Below are 23111 nucleotides of genomic sequence, written 5' to 3' on the forward strand. Positions count from 1 at the left end.
TGGAAGGGTTCAGGACTCACTGGATGAGTGGGACAGGACCCACTTAGAACGTCCAAGCTGGTGACATCAGCAAACCCAGCCCCAAGCTAAAAAGACTAGTACATTGCAGGGGTATTTTAATAAGGCTTAACAAATAAGCCTTAACTCAGACAGTAAAGAATCTGCCTGCAATGCAGGAGACCTGGGTTCGATTCCTGGGTCAGAAAGATCCCCTGGAGAAGGGAATGGCAACTCACTCCATTATTCTTGCCTGGGAAATCCCATGAATAGAGGAGCCTGGCAGGCTATATAGTCCATGGGGCCACAAAGAATTGGATACAACTGAGTGACTAACCTTTTCACTTTATAACAATAGGCAGTTTTAGACTAACCTCTCAGGTAACCAGAAAACTAAAGTAGAGCACCTCTAAGAATTCCAACAAATTGCATCTGTATCGTATACATACATCTGGGCAGAAAACATTATATAATGGGCTTAAAAAGACTTGGGTCCAAATCTCAGCTCTTCTCCTAATTAGCTGTATGCATGAGCTCTTAAGCAAGTCACATCATCTCACTGAGCCTCAGTTTCCCCATCTTCTAAGGAGCAACACCAGTCTGCCCGTAGGGTCGTTGTCAACAATGGAGTGAGTGGAATATATTCATTTGTCCCCTCCTGCCCTGTTTTTTAACACGGTGTCTTTTTTTAGGGTCCTCCAGGTCCCCCGGGCCCACCTGGCTTACCTGGGATCCCAGGAAAACCAGGAACTGATGTTTTCATGGGACCCCCTGGATCTCCTGGAGAGGATGGACCTACTGGTGAACCTGGTCCCCCGGTGAGCTACCAAAGTCACTGCCCCCTCTCGGTACCCATGGGGCTTCCTTTAGCCAGGGAGGGGGTACAGACTGCAGACCCCAGTGCTAAGACTTATGACTAGGTGTGAGCAGCTAGCTGGCACTTGTAAACAAAATCCTCCTCAGCCAAGACATTGCTATTACTAAGACTCCAGATAAGAAGCAACAGCCAAGGAAAATATCATCCTACACGTTGTTTCACTGCTTCACTGTTTCACTGCTTAATCTGTGTAAAACCTTGGAAACGTAGTCCGTCAGTGCTCGGCCTGGGGTGGGAGGCCCTAGAGACCGTCTAGTCCAGCCCTGCCCCTGACTGCCCTGCAGAAGAGAAAGCACAACCCAGAGAGTGAAGGACACTCGTCTACAGGTGCACAGCCAGCAGTGGCCGAGCTGTGGCCAGGACAGTTGTTCCGCTACAGACTGATGCAAGGCTTTAGACCCACCCGCCTCACCCGCTGGGTCTTCTCAGCTCTGGCCTCCTTTTCCAAAGAGGGTTCGTATTTGATACTTATCAGAGATATTGTAGGCTGATTGTCCTTGATGTTCCTCAGGGCCCCGAGGGAAAACCTGGACTTGATGGAGCGTCTGGTCTTCCGGGAATGAAAGGAGAGAAGGTACGGGGAAAGGGGGAGGGGTGTTGCATAGGGAACCACCAGGCCATCCTGCCTCTGTCCTCTAAGCCCGACCTTGCCTCTGACCCCATCCTGGTCCTCCCTGCTGGATGTCTCTCCCCAGGGCTCTCTATACCCAAACCTGCACTCAGCATCTTTTCCCATCTACTCCTGCATGTTCCCAGCTTCCAAGAATGGCACCGCCATCCACCCAGTCACCTGGACTCAAAAACAGAGTCTTCTCTAACTCCTCCCTCCTCTCCTTTCCTGCCACCATCAGTCCGTGGCCAGGAGTGGCCAATCTTAAGTCCACATCTCTCACCCCTCTCTCTGCCCTGACCTGACATTCATTCTTCCTTGCCTACAGGGTGGCATCAGGCCCCTCACTGATGCCCCTTCTCCCCACTCACAGTCCAGCCTCCACCCACCTGCCAGTCCATCTTGCCAGAGCAAGCTCTCATCACTCACTGTCTTTCCACTGAGAAAGCACCCTTGGCTCCCTCATGCCCGCAGGATGGAACCTTCACTATGTGCAGATCTTCAAGTCCCTTCCTGACCTACCTCTTAGTTCCCCACCACTGCTCCCTCACACACCCGCCTCCGGGCCAGCCAGCGCTACTGAAAGCCCCCAGGCTTGCACAACCTCCTGGCCTCTGTGCTGGGCTTCCTGTCCTTTCCCTTTCCTCATCCTCCTAGGCCCAGTTCAGATCTATCCTCTGGGAAGTTCTCCTGGACTGTTCATGAGTAGAAAGCACACTCCTTCCTCCACTTGCCTTTAACTCAATGTTGATTCTGCTGGGACCCCTCCAGCCAGGGACACTATAGCTGTTAGCTTACCATTCTGCCCCCCACCCTACTCTGACAACCAGAGCAGAAGCATTGTCTGTGTCTCCTTAGAATCTAGCACAGGCTTCTGTGAGCAGTTTGATGAATCCTCCATTTCTGAGTCTCACACGCCTTCATTCTCCTCCTTCTCTGTAAACCCATGCAATCCTCTGTCTGTTAAGTCCACTTGGTGCTGTGGGGGTGGGGTTCCTGCCCATTGTGTTCCTGGCCTGGTTGATGAGATAAGCTGTGTTCTGCCAGGCAGACAATAAAGATAAGGTGAGCTTCCTTCTAGAGATGTAGTCTTGAGCTTCACTGGGGTTCAGAGGAGGGAGGGTTCATCCACATGGCTAGGGGAGTGGAGACCCTCTGTGTACCCTACCTGGACAAAGCTATGGGAAATGCTGACTCACACTCCCATCGTCACTGAACTGAATTTCCATTTTCAGTCAGCTCTCAAGTGTGTTTAATTGAAACAGTAACTCAGTTTTCATGGAAAGCTCATTTCTCAGAAAAAGAAGAAACAATTGTTGAGTTTTACAGAACTCGTTTTACATAGACCAGCTCTTTCATAAGAAATTAAAATTCGCAGGAAACATTACAAGACTTACTCTCGCCTTCCCTCCTCTTCTTACCAGCTCCCCTGCCCCTGCCCCACACCCCTTCCCCTCACACTTCTACCCCGTCCACACCCTTCGCTGCTCTGGTCTCAGACTGAAAAATGCCCAAGCCCACGCCCACATCCGCCCGCAAACACCTGTGCAGGCGCACTCTGCAGCTGCTCAGACACTCGGTCATGCACAAAAGTGGCAGGCTTCCCCAGAATAATTGTGGCAGATAAATCACTTTTTTCTTCCTGGAATTTGCTATGAGATCTAATTTGTTGCCCTGTGTGTCTATGATGGTTTCTGGTCAAGGAAAAACAGATTCTAGAAAGACTTGGAAATTTGCTTCAGGAGAGCTGAAGGGAAACCTTGAATATGACACTTACCTGCACCCCCGCAAAGTAAACCAAGCAGAATAGTCTGAAGGTGAAAGAACAACAAAAACATGCTAAAGAAAGTGAATAATCTCAGGGATGTACCACATAAAACCCAATGATACAGGTGATCCTCGAGTCTCCTCCGATCCCTGCTCAGTTTACATGCCTCCAGTGCCAGAGGACTCGTTTCCTGCCCAGGCAATGCCTTCCACGGCTAGGTGGACACTTGCAGGGAGGTCGTTCCTCGTTGCTACCAGGACATCAGCCTCTCTTCTCTTCACCCTCAAGTATCAGCCAGTCCAGATAGTTGAAAACCCTGAAGAATAAGATTTGGTTTACTTGGCTGGAAATAATATTGTTATAGATAATCATTTTCAAATGTGAGATTGTCATCAAAATGTGGATGTCATTAAGAATTCATCAAATAGATGATTCTGTGTTGAGTTTGATCATAGGAATATTCCATAGTTTATTTTCCCCAAATTAAGATGAGCAGCCACTCTGAGATCTTTAGCCCATGAAGGAATGGGCAGGGGATGGCTTGCTTTCTCGTCTATAGAATGGTTCTGGAAAGGCTGCTGAAGAACATGCTGGAAATGGCTCTCTGAAAAATTTCTTTCTGCTTTTGCACTGTTGATTCTGCCGTCTTCAGCACAGACCTAGGACTGATGGTTGTCATTCTTTTGCTTATTTCATAATCTGACTGATACATGTTATTCTTCAGTCTCAAAAGGCACTGGGATGCCCAGGCAGAAGAGAGTTTATGTTTCAAATTTTCTTCAGTGCCCAGAATTGCTGAGGACTGTTAAGCTCCCAGTAACTGGCTGTGAGTAACCTCACTGAGCTCCTGAAATGTCATTGCTGGGCCCTGTAAAACCAGCTTTTGCATGAGATGTGTGAGGAATGCAAGTAAATGACCATCACCTTCCCTTTCTCCAACCAGTTCCAAATTGGCTTCGATCAATTCTCTAAATCTTGTGTAGTAAGGAACAGTGTACCCCTTCCCAAGAACCTGAGTGGTGAGCTGCTCTTAAGTAGGATCTAGTAATGGGTTTAGAGCTTACAACAGCTTGTTTCAATTAAACGCTATGATATTGGCTGGATTTCCTATTTTATATCTTCTTTAATCATCAAATGTATTTGGTAAAAAATCTGAATTGTAGGCCTCCATGAAACCATATAGAGCATAGTCAATTTTAACTGTAACAAATTGAAGTTATCAGTGTAATACTATATGCAAAACCAGCAGACTTGATAAGGCAGTAAGAAACCACAACTGAAAAGGTCTTTGATATTGTGTGATGAAGTCTAACACTGTCCTTAGCAAACCCAGCTACCGTAATGAGCCAGAATTTTAAAAAATATTTATTTGGCTGCGCCAGGCATGTGGGATCTTCCGTTAGTTATGGCATGCAGGATCTTTTAATTGTGGCATTCAAACCCTTAGTTGCAGCACAGGGGATCTAGTTCCCTGACCAGGGATTGGACTCAGGCTGCCTGCATTGGGAGCATAGAGTCTTAGCCACTGGACCACCAGGGAAGTCCCCAGAATTTCTAATAAATTCTAGACCATCATTTTGCAACAGGCAGCACTCCCATACCTGGTTCTTTCACAGTGTTTCTGCTGTAGAACTGGTCTCTCCATACCATCATCATATTCAGACTCGCAACTCTGCTGGTTGGAATTCCAGGACAGTGCATAGCCTCACCACACAGCTCTCTCACTGAGGAGTGAAGTATAGGTCTGCCTTCACCAGTTTAGCTGTGGGGTCTTTGCTGATCCTTTAAATTGGAGCTCCCACTTTGACTCTGCCTGTTCATATACGTTACAGTAACATAAGCTCTTCCATCCCTGAACTGATCTACTCATATTCCAAAATGGTGGTCACCAAATCTGTGAGCCAGTGAAATAGGCCCAGATACTATCTCTTCATACCTACAAGCTAGATAAAATCATCTGTTTCTGAGACAGATAAATCAAAGGCTAACATATCTTCTGGAACTTCCTTTGAAACTGCTACAAGATGTACTCTTGATTTGAAAAGTCAGAAAGACAATTGAAAAAGTACAGTTTTTCATCTTATGAGCATCCGTTTCTTGAATGGAGTCAACAATAATAATGTTTTCAGAGGATAGAGTCCAAAAATCAAGAGACTGGGCTAAGTTAACTTCTATTTCACAATATCTCTGACTGAGATTTGACTTATTACTGGAAAAATACATAAGGATGGTACTTCCTTCAAGGACAAATTGCATCGATGCAATTGCATTGCAGACAAATTGCATCGTCTGCATTGCAGACGATGGTGGCTGGTCACACCCAAGAAAAACAGACACAGAAACTGTAGCCTGCAGGTTGGGCAGCAAAACTGGAACCCAATTCTTTCTGTTTCTGCTCTGGATGTAAGATCACACTTAGTTTTTCCCAGGTCAGGTTGGCAGGCAGGGAAGCCACAGGACCCCAGTTACCTCTACTTCCTTCTGCAAGCACTCCTTTCCTCCCGCCACCCCACAGAGTAGCCGGGTTCATTCTGGGGTTCTCTCTTTAAGTATGTCTGTTCTGTTATTCAACCTTTCTATAGAGTATTTCCTCTCAGCAGGTACATATCTTTGTCTAAGATCTCTAATTGATTTTTTTTTCTCTAACCACTGTTCTTATTTCATAATAGTTTGTCCTTGTTTCTTGGCTGTAATAATATCCTCCCTTTTCTCCCTGAGAATATATAGTATTTACTTAGAGTACTGATTAGTTTGCGTTCTTAGCTCTGTTTCCTCAGGAGACATTCCATGATTGATGCTGTTCTCTTTCAGAGTGTGCTTTTGCTCAGATGTGTAGGGTTTCTTGCTTGTGTGTTTATGCTTTAGAAATTGGAATCCCTCTTTAATCTGTTTTCTGCCTCTGTTTATACAAAGTACTGGCGAGTTGGGTGGTAGCTACTTCTGCAGGTTTTAGGACAGGAGGACTAGGATGTGCCTCAACAGCTGATCTTAGGTGTTTGGGGTACCCTTGGACCTCCCAGAGTCTGCTAGCCACCTGGGGCTCTGCCATATCCCATTGTTTCAATAAACAGCTCTTATTGTTTTTGTAGTGAAAATGGAAGGTGAGGGGAGAGGGGCAGGGCTCCATGGCTATCTAGCTCTGGAATGTCAACTTCTATCTAGCAGAGCCATAGTCTGCGCTTGGCTTCCACTCCTCCCTTACCTGATATTTTTCTCCCTGTGTTTTGTCTCCATGGCTGAAGCCTCTGGCTTCAGCTTCCCGTGTTTTCTCGTTGGCATTCTTCACTGTTTCAGGTTCAAGTGTCACTCACCATCTTAGTTTTGAGCATGACTGTTTAACTATCCACTCTGTCACTTCTGTGGATTTGATATAGAAAGGGGAAGAGGGGTTTGGGAGAAGGCGCAGCCTTAGACTGTGGCTTTGTCATGGTGTCGAGAGCCTTCTGTGTGGCCATGCGGTTTCTGGCTTCTTCTCCTGAGCGTGCTTGGGGTGGTCTCCTTGGAGGTTCTCCGGCTGGGAGCCCCCAGCTGCAGTCCTCTGATGCAGGGCAGTGTATCCTGTGGCTGACCGCGCCTGACCATCAGCTCCCATTGGTCCTCCCCTCTGCTTTGAACTCACAGCTGGCTCTTTATCTCGGGATCCACATCTAACCCCCTAGAAAACCTCTTCCATGGCCCCCATTGGTGGTGGACACATAAGCTGTTTTAGAGACCCTCCCACTCAATTCTGGGGCTATTCCAGCCAGCTTTTGCTCTTTAGATTTTTCCAGAAGAGAGTCAGCCATTATATACATATCTCCAAAAGCCTAGGGAATACATATCAAATTCTTGAAGCCCCTTTTCTTGGCTTCAAGGAGGAGAGGCACCCCTTTACTTCCATCTTGGGAAGGTGGGGAGAGGGTCCACTCAGTACACTGACAGCTTTCCAGGGAAATCCTTCCTTTACAATCTTTCCCTGGTTCATCTTCAACTTCTGCTTTTCAATCTTGAGGTAGGTAATGAACTAATGGTTGAAAGATGGGTTTCACAAGCTTTCAGCATGACCTGCCTGGCAAACTCACAATTACTGTATTGGGCTCGGGTTTGAGACATCAGTCAAAACTGCACAGGAAGAGTCCCATTTTAACATCCTGTTACTTATGTGTCTGTAATCCTGCATTTTCTTCTAAACGTACCTAATGGAAGATATATTATTATATTATATATAATCAGCCATCATTTTTTTTTCAGGGAGCTAGAGGACCTAATGGCTCAGTTGGTGAAAAGGTAAAAGATGAAAAAGAAAAATTTTCTCTTCCTTCTTCCTGTCTCTCTGGGTTTAGTATAATTGAACTGTTGGGCTGAAGTACGAAACATGTAAATGTCATGGATCAGAGAAAAACATCTGGATGGAACTGCTTGGGGAAGGCGGAACATCTGGAGCTGGAGGAGAGTGAATAGCCTGCCAGGTTCTCTCCTCTGTCACTCCCTCCACCCAAACGCATTCAGTGAGCGCCGTCAGCTTATCTCCAAGTAAAATGTCAGTTGGCAAGACGGCTGTTTCTGTACCATTAAGCAGCACCAATCAGAGAATCCATCCATCTAATGAAATTCAAAGAACAATTTTTCTGACTTAGGTGTGAATGTTGTTCCTTCCATGAATGAACCCAAGACTAGATAGTCAGCCTGTCCTCTTCCTCACAGGGTGATCCTGGCAACAGAGGCTTACCAGGACCCCCAGGGAAAACTGGACAAGTTGGTGCTCCTGGGGTCATGGGACCCCCAGGGCCTCCTGGACCCCCTGGGCCCCCAGGCCCTGGATGCACAACAGGACTTGGATTTGAGGTATTTTCCTTCATCCCTGTGGTTAAAGAGCAATGTGCATTACAGATGACTGGAAAGGCCAGCTAACTGGATGCCATGGTGCTGCTGGTTCCCTGCTGAGCCCCAGCTTCCAGCACCATACCTGGCACAAGGAGGTGTCTGGGAGTCAGATCTGAAATTCTTCTTCTTCCTTCCCTAGGATACCGAGGGCTCAGGAAGCATCAGGCACTTACACGAGCCCATCTCTGGGCCAACGGCTTCAAGTGTAAGTTGACTTTTGAAACCTTCACTTTGAGGATTGTCATGCTGTCATGCTGGAGCAGGGAAGCTGTGGGGTGCCGTCCTGCTCTGTTACTTTCAATAATTCACACTCTCTGAGCCTCCAGCTTCCAGCTGTGCAGTGGGGAGACCAGGTGCTCTTTATAGCTTGTTTCTTTGAGGAACAGCATAGAGGTTTTGCACAAGATATAATATGGGAAAACTTGAAAATTACCTTTCTCTCTCTCTCCCCAGTCCCTAACCATCAAGCATCTCTACTTCATTGCCTCCTTTCTGCTGCCCTTTCAAGACTCACACTTTGCCCCATTTCAGAATCCCATGCTCCTAACAGGTACCCCTGCCCGCTACCTCTTCCCCCAGGGAGGTGTGGTCCATCTTCTACTATGATATTTCTCTCAAGACCAGTCCCCAGGATCTCATTATGTTTGTCAAGTGGTACCCAGAGCTGAGCACACTGGTACAGGAGGAGCTGAGCCCCACAGAGGAGAGCATCACTGCCCCCTCCATGATTGAATAGGAAGACCTCCCCCATCCCCCAGATGCAGAGGGCTCTGAGGTGCAGGGTCAAAGGACACTCAGCCAGTGCTGGGAGAAGACCTCTGTTCCTCTTGCTGTCTGAGATGTTCCTTCCTTCTGACTCTGTAAGGGGAATTTGCCGTTCATCTTTTGCTACCATTATCAGGGATAAAATCCTTATGAGAGCTTAGGGAGAGATGGCAAGACAGAAGGGTAGATGGAAAGTGGGCAAAGTGAATAGAAAAAAATTCAAAGAATATTTGTTTGTTTTGCCAGGGTCCCAAAGGAGAAAAAGGAGACCGGGGACCGAAGGTGAGGTCATAGATCTGTAGTAGGGGTGAGAGAAGTTTTCATCCCGGTTCTAGGAGCATTACCCATATACAGTGAATTTTTTCCCACTTTCACTGCTATATCCAGGGTGACAGAGGGATGGATGGAGCCAGCATTGTGGGACCCCCTGGGCCCAGGGGGCCACCAGGGCGCATCGAGGTCCTGTCTAGTGTGAGTATCACCAGGTCAGAGCATGGCTATGTGTTTTGTGACTTTGCTAAAGGGGAGGGAGGGTTATCCACAGCTTTGGCGCCTTCGGGGCTGCTAGTTATGCAGGGGGTGTGTAGCTGGCATCTGGTGGTGGAGTTTCTACCTGCCAGCGTGGGCCATCTGTCTGTGCCTACTGTGATACCTCTGTTGTCTCACATAGTGTGTCCCCAACCCTCTCTTCTGGTTGGCAGCATTTGCAGTCAGGAAAATAAGTGTAACAGAGCTGTAACCAACAGGCAAGGAACATAAGTGGGGGAACCAGGGAGGAAAGATGGTTTAGAATATGAGAAATCCAGACAGATTTTCTGGAAGAAGTATCTTTAAAGAGGGACTTGAAAGCTAAGCAGGATTTACCAGGTAGGTGTGGAGGACAGGACTTCCAGAACTCAGGAGTCGGAACTCTCAGAACCGAAGCACAGAATAGAAAAACATGGGTGTATCCAAGGCCCAGGGAGCTGATGGGCTTGGGGGTATGTGGAGAGTGATGGAAATTTGTAGAGAAGACTGGAATGTGGGCTGGGACCCGATCGCAGCCCACTGGACATTAGAACATCACATTTGTGAAAAATCATGGCGCTTATGAGAGAAATAACATCATACTAGTAGATGACAGAAAGACAAAAAGTCCCAAATAACTGAAAAAAACAATGACATAGATTTTTAAGTATAATTCAAAAATATCAAATGTAGATAAGGATGTGGTGAAATAGAAAAATCTCTTTGTTGGAAGTATAAATTGTACAGTCCCTTTAGACAGCTCTTTGGCAACGTGCTAATATGTTCATACTGAAAATTTCCACATGGAAAGACCTCCATGTCATATGATTGAGTAAAAAAGGCAAGTTGAAGAATAATACACATAGCCTGGTACCATTTATATAAAATAACCACTTGGACAGATACACATAAAACACACATATACACCCCAAAAACACTGTTTTCTGTAGGTATTAATATTATTATTAATTTATAATTATATATTAGTAACATACATATAATATTAATTGTTTCAGTCACTCATTCATGTCCAACTCTTTGAGACCCCATGGACTGCAGCCTGCCAGGCTTCCCTGTCCTTCATTATCTCCTTCACCATGTATATATTTTAAATTCTAAAAATTAATAAAATTTTAATATTTAAAATCATGCAAGAAAGAAGACATTCATATACTGTGCAGTTTTAAGATTAATCAAAAGAGAAAAGTGATAATATGGCTCAGTGCCACCTTAAGAAGTGGGTGGAGTGTGTGTATTGGCAGTGGGCGGGTGTTGTCAGTCTCCACCTGCATCTGCCATGCAGGGTGACTTCAGTTAAAGCCTCACTGCCAGAAAGAGGTGGAATATGTGCCACCCTCTGTCTCTTTGTCTGATTTTTCTCTTTTCAGTCTTTGACCAACATCACCCAAGGATTCATGAATTTCTCGGACATTCCTGAGCTCGTCGGGCCTCCGGTGTGTATCCACAGCTGCCCTGGAATGAGGGTCCTACCCAGATGCCCCAGTTGAAACTAAGTTGGGTGGGTTTGGAATCTTTGGGCTCCTGAAGCACAGAGCTTAAGTGTTTCAAAGTAGAATGGAAAGAGAGCTTGTGTCTCTGAGAAGTTGCTGCAACATTAATTTGATTGTGCTGGGAGTTTTGTCCAATGCGGTGGAAGCTTCCAGTCCCTTGCATCAGAAATATGTGTAATGGAAATCAGAGAATCATAACTAACAAGTTAATTGACGTCTGAGCAATGCTTTGGGCCTGCTTTTATTTACGTGGTCTCATTTCCCAGAAGGGGAGGAGCCTACTGCTAATGGGGAAACTGGCACATGAGGAGGGAATGTGACTGGCTTCAGTCTTCCTGGCCCCGTTTAGAGATCAGGAACACACAAAGAAGCTACCTCATTTTTTCAAGTCCACAGAGTCAGTTTGTGACACAGTAGGACCTCAGAGGAAGGAAGCTTCCTCCTGCAGCCCGGGGGGTGGATTTCCACTGCATCTTCTGCATCTGCTGGTGACAGCTGGGGAGAGAGGAAAGAGCTCTGGCCGTGAAAGCTTTGGGTTCCCAGTCCCCAGTGGGGTTGGCCTGAACCCCTGCCATCCACATCCTGGGGAAAACTCAGCTCTCTCCCCAAGGCTCTTGCAATATATATCCTGAAACCAAATATCTGAGAGATTCCTTTAGAGCCAGTGTCTCCTGCCGGGTGCCTCTGTTCATGGGTCGTTTCACTGTCTCTTCCCTACATTTAATGGGGCTCCCTTTCCTTGATTTCTGCTAGAACTACCCAAAACACCCCAATAAGCAAACCCTAAAGCAAAGAAGCAAAAGTCATTTCCCAAAGTTTTCTTCTAATTATTGGAAGTTTAGAGCATTAGGTGGCTTAATTCTAAAGCAAAACACAGCCTAAGATCTAAGAATTGGCATCTCTTTTCTGAGTCCTTGGGCCTTGTCTGCCCGCACCCCTTCTCTTTTTCCCACCCCAAGAATCTTCTTTCTGTCTCAATCCCTGGCTTTCTCTTTGGCAAATCCAGGCCTTCAAGGGTATCTCTAAGGGAGGATCAAGGTTTTCCTATTCAGATGGTTCCCTCCCCATTACATCCTTACGCTTTTCCACTCCATTATATCAATCTCTGGTTTGGGAAGATCCCCTGGAGAAGGGAATAGCTACCCACTCCACTATTCTAGCCTGGAGAATTCCATGGACTGTACAGTCCATGGGGTCGCAAAGAGTCAAACATGACTGAGCGACTTTCACTTTCATCACTTTTCGTCTGTACACTATATATATATATATATATTAGTATATAGTCCTTTGTACCTGTTGCTTCTGCATCTACATATTCAACCAACCTTGGATTAAAAAAAAGACTGAAAAAAAATCCAGAAAGTTTTAAAAAGCAAAACTTGAATTTGCTGCCTGCTGGCAACTGTTTACATAGCTTTTACATTGTATTAGGTATTATAAGTAATCTAGAGATGATTTAAAGTATATGGGGTATGTATATTGGTTATATGCTGACCATTTTATGTAAGGGGCTTGAGCATCTGAGGATTTTGGTATCCACAGAGGATCCTGAAACCCGTACCCCTCGGATACCCGGGGGTGACTGTGCATTGGGAAAGTTGTTGTCGTTCAGTTATATCTCTGTATGTATATTCTGCCAAACTCTTACGCCTTTAATAGGTATGTGGGTAGCTGGGCTTGGAGGAAAAAGTGTCCTGGCACCATGTGGAGTGAACCACAAATTTTGTTTCCTAGAGCCTTTAAAGCCACTGGCCATTTAAAATAATCCCTCTCGCTGAGGGAAGAGAACTGAGTCTCACCAACTGCCCCCACATCTAACCCCAAATACCCCAGCACACCCTTGGGGCCCACCCCTCAGAGTTGGGGAACTTCTGAGAATATTTGTGAAGGTCAAGCACTGCATTCATTGCCCCAGGGGTTTCTGAGGTCGAGAAGGAGGAGGAGTGGTTGGGGGTGGGGGAGGCTGGGACTTACCGAGTCCCACGGAGCCCCAAGTCCTGACTGGGGGTGCAGAGGCTCCAGGCTTCTGGGCATTTCCTGGCTCCGTGCCAACTAGCTGTGTGACTGCATGGTTCCTCCCCCTATGGAATGGGTCTTGAGTCCCACTGGGTGGGGACATGCTTGGGCCTTTGGGAGGTGCTAGAGGAAGTGTGTTCTTGCCTGGAGAGTCCCGGGGACGGGGGAGCCTGGTGGGCTGCCGTCTATGGAGTCGCACAGAGTCGGACACGACTGAAGCGACTTAGCAGCAGCAGAGGAAGTGAGCCCCTGGGGTGCAGGTTCCTGCTGGCCTGGAAGTGCTGCTCCTGAGCTGCCTCTTTGTCTTTCTGTGTCACAGGGCCCCGAGGGCATGCCTGGGCTGCCAGGATTCCCAGTGAGTACCATGGTAGCCATCTTCCTTTGTGCCCTGTGGCTATGTACATTCTGTTCCTCCCACCTGGAATGCTGTTCCTCTCCATCTGCCCAGCTGAGCTCTAGTAGTTCTTGCTCATGTAGTCTTTCCTACTTGCCCCCACCTAGAGTGATTGTTCCCACCTTTGAGTCTAAAAGGGCTTTATTTTCACCTCTTTTCTGCCTTGAATAACAGTTACTTATGCCCCTATTCTTTTTTCCTCAACTGTACCATGATCAGCTTGCAGAGGGTGGGGTCTTGTTCATCTCTTTCTAGCCTAGGCCACCCAGAGTCAGAGTTGGAGCCCATGGTTAGCTTCCTATAAATGCGAGTAGATCAATCAGTCATTTCAGGTAGCTAGCGTCAGAGTGGCAAATAGATGGGGAAACAGCGGAAACAGTGGCTGACTTTATTTTTCTGGGCTCCAAAATCACTGCAGATAGTGATTGCAGCCAAGAAATTAAAAGACAGTCACTCCTTGGAAGGAAAGTAATGAACAATATAGACAGCATATTAAAAAGCAGAGACATTACCTTGTCAACAAAGGTCTGTCTAGTCAAGGCTATGGTTTTTCCAGTAGTCATGTATGGATGTGAGAGTTGGACTATAAAGAAAGCTGAGCACCAAAGAATTGATGCTTTTGAACTGTGGTGTTGGAGAAGACTCTTGAGAGTCCCTTGGACTGCAAGGAGATCCAACCAGTCCATCCTAAAGGAGATCAGCCCTGGATGTTCATTGGAAGGACTGATGTTGAAGCTGAAACTCCAATATTTTGGCCACCTGATGTGAAGACCTGACTCATTTGAAAAGACCCTGATGCTGGGAAAGATTGAGTATAGGAGGAGAAGGGAATGACAGAGGATGAGATGGTTGGATGGCATCACTGACTCAATGGACATGAGGTTGGGTAAACTCCTGGAGCTGGTGATGGACAGGGAGGCATGCTGCAGTTCATGGCGTCGCAAAGAGTCAGACACAACTGAGCGACTGAACAGAACTGAACTGAGAGTCAAAGTAGATAAAATTCCTAGAGAGAGAGGATGGTGGTGATGGGGGACCGAAAGGGGGGAATCAGAGCCTGCAAGTCCAGTAATTAGCAGTCTGTGTGCACCATGCTATGGGGCTTCCACCGTGGAAGGTGAAAGTGCATCTCTGTGTAGGAAGTGATCAGTTGAGTCTAAATGCTTGCGTCTGCTCTGAAGCCCAAGGCTCCAGAGTGAAATCTGCACCATTGCTCTGTATAGTGCAGTCATGAAAAGGCCTAAATGCCGCTGGTGATGTGTGTGCTGTTTCCAGGATAGGTGAGGGAAATTTATCAAAAAATGTAATGGGGATTTGTCATTGATGGTAGAATTATAAGTGGTTTCTTATTCTACTTTTTTATATTTCTGAGGTTTTCTATTTTTTTAAAGGAGCATATGCTATGCTGACACTGAAAATACAGGAGAACTTGACATTAAAAAACAGGAGAGAGTGACAGCCACAGGAAAGACCTCTTAGTTAGGAAGAGGAGGCGAGACCTCTGAGCTCCAGGCCCAGCTTGGCTTCTCCAAAACCAGAGTGTGTCCCAGACACATTTGCCTCTGAATGACTAGTTCTGTGTTCCCGAGGGAGCCTTGGGCTTCTCAGAGGAGCCTTTGGGACCACTTGAAGAGTAAGGAGGGGGCCAAGTAAGCAGGATCCAGGGCACTGACAAGACTCCATCTGATGTATTTTATATACTGGGCTTTTGTTTAAGACTTTACTTGAAAAAAGGAATGAAAAGAATTTCACTGCTAAAAAATAACAACTATTTGAGGACCACTGCATTAACCCAGAAGAAAGGGACTTGTGAAAAGCTAAATTACATAAAAAGTGTTGAAACTCTTTTTGGGGACAGACGTCTGGCTGTGTGAGTCATTGTCGCAGATCTTAAGTGTCTGTTGGAGTTGAGACTAGGTCACCTCTCACCGGATGTGCAGAATTTGGTTCTGCAGAGGGAATAGTGGAGGCATTGGTGGGGGTTGGGGGTGGGTGCAGAGAGGCTAAGGGGACAGGCTCGCCCCTGGTGGAGCTACGGGAGTGGAGGATGAAGTGCCAAGACCAGCTGGGATCACTTTGGATGTCAGACTAGGGTGTCTGGATCCCATTCCTTAGGTAGTGGGGAGCCAGAGAAGGGGGGGAATCATGGAGGATGGATGATGGGGCAAGTGGGCTGCAGGACAGCCCCAAGGACCCATGGGTGAGCAGAGGCAGCAGGCAAGGCCGTTTCAGTGATGCCCATTGGAGGAAACCATAGTTCAAAGAGAAATGGGGCCTCTAGGGCTCCTAACACTCGATGCTGTCTTCCTCCCCCAGACCACAATTTCCAGACCACTTAAAATTAGGAAAACATCGTAACTGTGACTTCCACTGACACTCTGTGTTCTTTTACTTTTGGGGGAAAAAGAAAGAAACTTTGTTTAGTTAAAGCATTTTAATTTTAACAAACAACCAAGTACTCTCCAATAACTCCTTCTAGGGCCCAAGAGGTCCAAAAGGTGACACTGGCGTACCTGGATTTCCAGGACTAAAAGGAGAACAGGTAAGAAGGGCCAGGTGTGTGGGTGGGAGAATTTGCTACATATTTCAAGTGGGTTGAAAGTAGCTGTTAACTTTTTTAAAGTTTGAGATATAACTCAGGTACCATAAAATGCACCCCTTTCAATTGTGAAATTTGGTGATTTTTAGTATAGTTGCAAGGTCGTGCAGCCACCACCACTATCTAATTATAGAACATTTTCATCATGTTGGAAGAAACACTGTCTTGTAGCAGTCACTCCCCAGCTGTTAACTTTCGTGATCTCAAGATTCCTCCAGGGTGCAGGTGCGGTGCATGGAGAAATAGATAGTCATCATAGTTGGAAAGAGAACTCAGCCAAGACTCCCCTGAATGCTCTTCCCATGAGTTCTGTGCTCGGTCTATGCCTCCACCGGGCTCTCACATTATGATATGCACTCCCTGAGGGCAGGCACATCCACTTTCCTTTCTGTGGCTCCAGTACTTAGCACTGTGCCTGATACATGAATGGCACTCAAAATATTTGCTGGATGAAAGGATGTATGAGTAATGAATGCAATGAATGCTAACATTTAGAAATTCTTATTATGCTATTATATTATTATGATTATTATAAGCTGGGGCATTCTGCAGTTGGTTAGCAGTCTTGGTCCAGAAGTTTTGGGATAAATATTTAGCATGCAGAGCACTTCCTGAGATTTCTAGGACATTGAAATGATCTTTGTACCTTTCCACATTTGCCTTAGAATTGGTTTCCCAGTTGGTTTTTATAGGTAAGGGGAGAGTAACATTTTCATACACAGACTGATGTGACTCTGCATTGGATTCGTCTGTCCATCCATCCATTTATATACTCATCCTGCTTACATCCATTCCCTTTGATATACCAGCCAGGTTCCTATGCTAGGCGCTAGGAACAGTGAGATAAGATGTGAGGAACAGACATGCAGAGAGCCACAGAGAGACTGGTTATTGTTGTAATGGGAGTCTGTACAAAGCCAGCAGGAGAAACCCTGAGCCTGCCTTGGGGTGTCAGGGAAGGTGGGTGCATCTCTAAGAGAAAGGACCATTAGCTACTCTCTTTCCTTCCTTCCCAAACCATTTCACACTAGCCCCAAGGAAGTGGAGAGAGTCTCTAGTGTCTGTTGGACCACAGTCCAGGGGGCGGAGGGTTCAGTGTGCTGGGTCTGAGTTTAACACTACATGAGACCTTGTCTTGGGGTGCCTTTTGCTGCCTCGGGCCTGCAGAGAGGGTGTGGGGCCAGGGCAGCTCTGGCTTGCGAGGAGACCTGGTCAAATCCGATTAGCTCTTGCCTTAAACCCTCTGTTTTCCATGTGGCAAGTTCAGGCGGATCAAGAAGGACCTACTTGCCATCCCTGCCCTATCCCCTGCCACCTTGAAAACTGGGAGGAACACCCAGACAGCTCTGCTCTGACCCCAGCGGCAAACGCACTTTCTCTGGCTTTACCTCTAATGCTTTTGTGCTTGCTTCTTCTTGCTGCTGGCGTGCTCAGGACCGCTTTTCCTCACCAGTTGAGTGGTAAGATCCAAATATCAAGTGTGGGCCTCGGGGACAGAGAGGAGAGGCTGCTCGGATTGCTTTGGCGCCACTGCCCTGGCTGCTTCCAGCCCTGTTGAAGGGAGACTTTCGTGTGGTCCAGCCCAGCTTTTCAGGGGCCAGCATTGAAGTTCGGAGCCAGAGCCTTGAATGGTTCCTTTCCCTGGCCTTTCTCTGAACATATATCTTCTTGAAAGCCTCCTGGGTGGTAGGTAGCCCTACAGAGTACAGAATTGGGGGCAGGATTCTGTGTCCCTGCCACCAGTCTCCCCATCCCCCCTGTGTCCCAGCAACTGAGATAACTTTGCCTGATCAGGTGAGTATTTGTACAGGAGCCTGGAGCTTGGAGGCAAAATTCCACATAGAGACTCAGGACCCCTGTGTTGACAGAGGCCTCCACTGATCATGCTCTCATGGCTTTCCCAATTTTAGATATTTTAACAAGAATAAGGATTTTAGGCGAGAACAGATCTCAAGTTGAGCTGTTAGGAGCACAAGCCACCAGATATATTAATGTTAGGAGCCAGAGGTTCTTAGCGGGGAGCATACAGCCAGAGGTGGGGTGGACCTTGAGGATTGAGGTTCCTGGAGGATTAAGGTGGGGATGCTGAGCAGGCAGCAGCAGGAGCCTTGGAGGGGCTTGCAGGACCCCAACCTGTGCTTTCAGACAGTAACTGAAGTACATGGAGGCAACAGAGTAGACGATATTTAACCACTTAGGAGGCTGTGCAATATTTCAGCAAGAGGTCATGTCAGGGCAGGGGGGTTGGAGAGGCGATTTGAAGGCCAAAGAAATGGTGGTGAGCTTGTGGATAAGGTGGCGAGGTGAGGCCCAACTTCATCAAAAGGTTCTCTGAATTACAGGGTGAGAAGGGAGAGCCAGGTGCCATCCTGACGGGGGATATTCCTCTGGAAAGGCTGAGGGGCCAAAAGGTAATTATTCTACCAGACCCTGAAACCACATGTCTGCTTCAAATCTCATCTTTGTTTCTGCTGCTGACTGTGTTCATCTGAGTGACAGGTCTTTATCTTCCTGTTTTAGGGTGAACCTGGAGAGCACGGAGCCCCGGGACCAATGGTAAGCCAGAGCATGTTACCCCTAAACTGGGGTTTGAAGCATTTATCGTACTTTGGCTCAACTAGATTGAGTTATGAAAATAATGATATGGCAATGTGTGTGTGTATCAATGTATCAAGGGTAGGCTGATTGTAATTAAATAAAATCTCAGTGGTTTAGCATAGTCGTGGCTTAGTTCTGAGTTTTACAAAATCCACTGTGGTGGTTGCCAGTTGGGTATCTCCCCTCCAAGCAGTGACTCGGAAGCCCATGATGCTTGTGTCCTGTGACTTCACTGTCTGGTGGATTCAGATTCACACTGGCATCTTCCAGCTGGCAGGCCAAGCTTGGGGAGGGGACAGACCATGGAAGATGATGAGTTCCACCTCTGGCCTCCACTGATGCAGGAGGCAGTGGGGTGAGTGGTGGGGGAGCTGTGTGTCCAGAAGGAAGTGGGGAAGCAGATGGTGGTGAGCCCCACAGTTGTGCCATGGGTCTCGCCAGCTATAGACTACCATTGCCCAGGCAACCTGGGCCTTTTGGCTTCTTGTCTTAGATCTGCTGCTCATTTGCTGTATGAGCTCAGACAAGTCCTCTTCTCTCTCTGGGCTTCTGTTTTCCCAACTGCAATTGAGGATGTTGACTGAGTACTGAATGACATGATTGGGCCTTTCTTGCTTTATCGCTCCAGAAACCTATAACTCGTTCAGGCTTCTGAGCAGTTTTAAACTACCAGTTCTCTCCAGATGAACCCTAAACTTCCCTGTCATATATTTCTCCTCAAAGAACAAAGAAAACTCATGCAACATCCACCATGGGTTGGACAGTGATGCTTCAACACAGATCATCTCATTTAATTTTCACCACCCTGAGCGGTGAATGTCAGAATGCCCATTTTATAGACCAGGAAACTGAGGTCAAAGCAGTTAAGTAACTTGCCCACTGCCACACAGCTTGTTAATAACAAGCGGGAATTTGAACCGAAGTTGTAAGAGTCTGTGTCCTAGTTTTTCCCAGCACACCTCACTGCCTCCTGTGAACGCCTTCATTCTTCTGAAACATTTGGGGCTGGGGAATTGCACACTGGGATTTGAATGTGGGGTTTGTTTGAAGCTGGATCTCTGGACTGGGGAGAAAGGACCTCACAGTACTCTAACAGGCACATGGCCTTGATGAATGGTGCGTAAACTCCAAGGTGCAGCCTTCAAAGGACTTTCTAAGGCCTTTGGTCCCTTCAGTTCAGTTGCTCAGTCCTGTCTGACTCTTTGCAACCCCATGGACTGCAACACACCAGGCTTCCCTGTCCATCACCAACTCCCAAAGCTTGCTCAAACTCATGTCCATCAAGTCAGTGATGCCATCTAACTATCTCATCCTCTGTCATCCCCTTCTCCTCCTGCCCTCAATCTTTCCCAGCATCAGGGTATTTTCAAATGAGTCGGTTCTTCGCATGAGGTGGCCAAAGTATTGGAGTTTCAGCATCAGTCCTTCCAATGAATATTCAGGACTGATTTCCTTTAGGATGGACTGGTTGGATCTCCTTTCAGTCCAAGGGACTCTCAAGAGTCTTCTCCAACACCACAGTTCAAACACATCAATTCTTCGGTGCTCAGCTTTCTTTATAGTCCAAATCACATCCATACATGACTACTGGAAAAACCACAGTTTTGACTAGACAGACTTTTGTTGGCAAAGTAATGTCTCTGCTTTTTAATATGCTGTCTAGGTTGGTCATAGCTTTTCTTCCAAGGAGCAAGTGTCTTTTAATTTCAAGGCTGTAGTCACCAACTGCAGTGATTTTGGACCCAAGAAAATAAAGTCTGTCACTTTTTCCATTGTTTACCCATCTATTTGCCATGAAGTGATGGGACTAGATGCCATGATCTTAGTTTTCTGAATGCTGAATTTTAAGCCAACTTTTTCACTCTCCTCTTTCACTTTCATCAAGAGGCTTTTTAGTTCTTTGTTTTCTGCCATAAGGGTGGTGTCATCTGCATATCTGAGGTTATTGATATTTCTCCCAGCAATCTTGATTCCAGCTTGTGCTTCATCCAGCCTGGCATTTCACATGATGTATTCTGCATATAAGTTAAATAAGCAGGGTGACAATATACAGCCTTGACGTACTCCTTTCCTGATTTGGAACCAGTCTGTTCTTCCATGTCCAGTTCTAACTGTTGCTTCTTGACTTGCATATAGATTTCTCAGGAGGCAGGTAAGGTAGTCTGGTATTCCCATCTCTTGAAGAATTTTCCACAGTTTGTTGTGATCCACACAGTCACAGGCTTTGGTGTAGTCAATAAAGCAGAAGATGTTTTTCTGGAACTCTCTTGCTTTTTCGATGATCCAGTGGATGTTGGCAATTTGATCTCTGGTTCCTCTGCCTTTTCTAAATCCAGCTTGATTATCTGGAAGTTTGGTCCCTTAAGTCAGGCAGAATGGATGCCCTGGAGAGGCATCCTTGGTCCTAGCTGCAGGCTAGGGCAGACTGGGAGAGTTTTGTGTTAACCACTGGTTAACCACTTACTAGGGCTTCCCAACGGAGAAGGTGATGGCACCCCACTCCAGTACTCTTGCCTGGAAAATCCCATGGATGGAGGAGCCTGGTGGGCTGCAGTCCATGGGGTCGCTAAGAGTCGGACACGGCTGAGCGACTTCACTTTCACTTTTCACTTTCATGCACTGGAGAAGGAAATGGCAACCCACTCCAGTGTTCTTGCCTGGAGAATCCCAGGGACGGGGAGCCTGGTAGGCTGCCGTCTATGGGGTCGCACAGAGTCGGACACGACTGAAGCGACTTAGCAGCAGCAGCAGCAGCAGCAGGGCTTCCCAAATGGTGCTAGTGATAAAGAACCCACCTGCCAATGCAGGAGACATAGGAGACTTGCATTCCATCCTTGGGTCAGGAAGATCCTCTGGAGTGGGCATGGCAACCCAGTCCAGTATTCTTGCCTAGAGAATCCCATGGACAGAGGAACATGGTGGGCTACAGTCCATAGGGTCACAAAGAGTTGTACACATCTGAGTACTTTGCATACATAGCCTGTCTCAACACAGTCTGTTTGCCATTTTTTTAGGGCATGGATGAACATGTTATTAGAGCAGAAAGAAGTGGCTTGATAGGTCCCAGGGTTAAACCAGTCATTCCCCTGGAAGACAGGACAGACCCAGCTTCAAAAAAAAGAGGTGTCCACTGGACATAGAGCTTGTTCTAGGAGGAGATCATGCATTGTATGCATCCCAGGCACTGGAAGGCATGAAGGCTCCTGCAGGAGGGTGGAGCAGTGTCTCTGGGAGCAAGGGGACACAGAAAGCCAGCACTGGAATGGAGTCCATGGGCGGCGCTCATCTGGAGAACTGGGATGCCAGGCCAAGACTCTGGTCCTTAGGGACATGTGGGAGCAAGGCAGGAACCAAATCCTGGAGCAGATTATTGGACTGGGCTGACGTGAGGAGTGGGTCTGGGCTGCATTATTCCAGCAGGGGATATGGAGAGCCCTGGAACTTAAGACTGAAGGCAAAGGTCCACGTTCTGAGCTGGCCCAGCACACAGCTCCTTGGGAGTTGAGGCCTGGGGCTCCTGACCTCTTGTTTCCTTGTTATTCCTGACTGGCTGAGAGGGTTGGGTCCTGTGTATGTGATGGGGCGGAGCCTGTAGGAGGGATGGAGCAAGTGGGTCCAGCTGAACTCAGAGAGACCAGCAGCCAAGGAGCCAGGCAGGTGGATGCCTCGTAGGTTCTTGTCCCCCATCCTCCTAGCAGTGGTTCATTGTCACCACTGCCCACAGAGGTAGGCTGGACACCTCCCATCTCCCTGGCCTTTTAGTTTCTGTTCCTTTGTTTCTTTTTTAATTGAAACATATGTGACATACAGCACTGTGTACATTTAAGGTGTGCATGGTGATTTGATACATTTATATATTGTAGTATGATCGCCATTGTAGAGACAGCTGCTCTCTCACATCACATAATTATCATTTCTCTTTGCGGCTGGAATAAAGATGTAGACTCTTAGCAAGTCTGAGGATTATAATACAGTGTGGTATTCCCTGTACTGTGCGTTGTTAGCTCTCCAGGACCTCGCTGTACTAGTTGCAAGTTTGAACCTTAAGCCAGACCTCTCCTACTCCCCCGCCCTCCTGCCCCAAAACCACCTTTACACACTGTTTTTTACTATTTTAGCTTTTTTAGATTCCACATATAAGTGACATCATACACTATTTTTCTCTTTCTAATCTGGCGTTTACTTTGCCTCCAGGGACCCAGAGGACCACCAGGACACAAAGGAGAATTTGGCCTCCCTGGACGACCTGTAGGTATCTGAGTTCCTCAGACTGCCCGTGGAAGAAGGACTTGTGGGCCAGGCTAGCCTGTGGGTTTACTAAGGCCTCTCTCATGGGTTTCAGGGTCGCCCAGGACTGAATGGCCTCAAAGGTGCCAAAGGAGATCGAGGGGTCATGATCCCGGTGAGTGCCACACCAGAGGCCCAGCCCCACACCCAGGGACGTGGCCCCAGGGCCAGTGTCAGGAGGAGGATTGGTCGGGTGCCAGGTCCAAGTGAGCAGACAGAATACTCAGGAGTGTTCTTCTTCCTCTGCTGCCACTTCCAAAGATCCGCAGCCCAGCCCTGTCCTCAGGCTCATTCTCAGGAGGTCCTGCACCAAATCCAC

General features: G+C 47.2%; 1 protein-coding gene across 3 annotated transcripts in view; it reads left to right on the forward strand.

The window, feature by feature from the left end:
- Window positions 1-23111, forward strand: part of COL15A1 (collagen type XV alpha 1 chain) — a 103590-nt gene that overhangs the window by 60148 nt on the left and 20331 nt on the right. For all 3 annotated transcript variants that reach the window (XM_086414389.1, XM_086414387.1, XM_086414388.1), the window contains 14 exons: window positions 690-815; window positions 1386-1448; window positions 7483-7518; window positions 7936-8076; window positions 8255-8320; window positions 9127-9162; window positions 9268-9351; window positions 10776-10841; window positions 13234-13269; window positions 15788-15850; window positions 18250-18318; window positions 18428-18463; window positions 22700-22753; window positions 22848-22907. In XM_086414389.1, the coding sequence (XP_086270515.1) occupies window positions 690-815; window positions 1386-1448; window positions 7483-7518; window positions 7936-8076; window positions 8255-8320; window positions 9127-9162; window positions 9268-9351; window positions 10776-10841; window positions 13234-13269; window positions 15788-15850; window positions 18250-18318; window positions 18428-18463; window positions 22700-22753; window positions 22848-22907 (936 nt within the window). The remainder of the gene's footprint in view (window positions 1-689; window positions 816-1385; window positions 1449-7482; window positions 7519-7935; window positions 8077-8254; window positions 8321-9126; window positions 9163-9267; window positions 9352-10775; window positions 10842-13233; window positions 13270-15787; window positions 15851-18249; window positions 18319-18427; window positions 18464-22699; window positions 22754-22847; window positions 22908-23111) is intronic.

Source organism: Bos grunniens, chromosome 8 (genome assembly GCF_055505025.1).
Source record: "Bos grunniens cultivar Pamir isolate PY7600 chromosome 8, Bosgru_T2T1.0, whole genome shotgun sequence".
Classification (NCBI taxonomy): domain Eukaryota; kingdom Metazoa; phylum Chordata; class Mammalia; order Artiodactyla; family Bovidae; genus Bos; species Bos grunniens.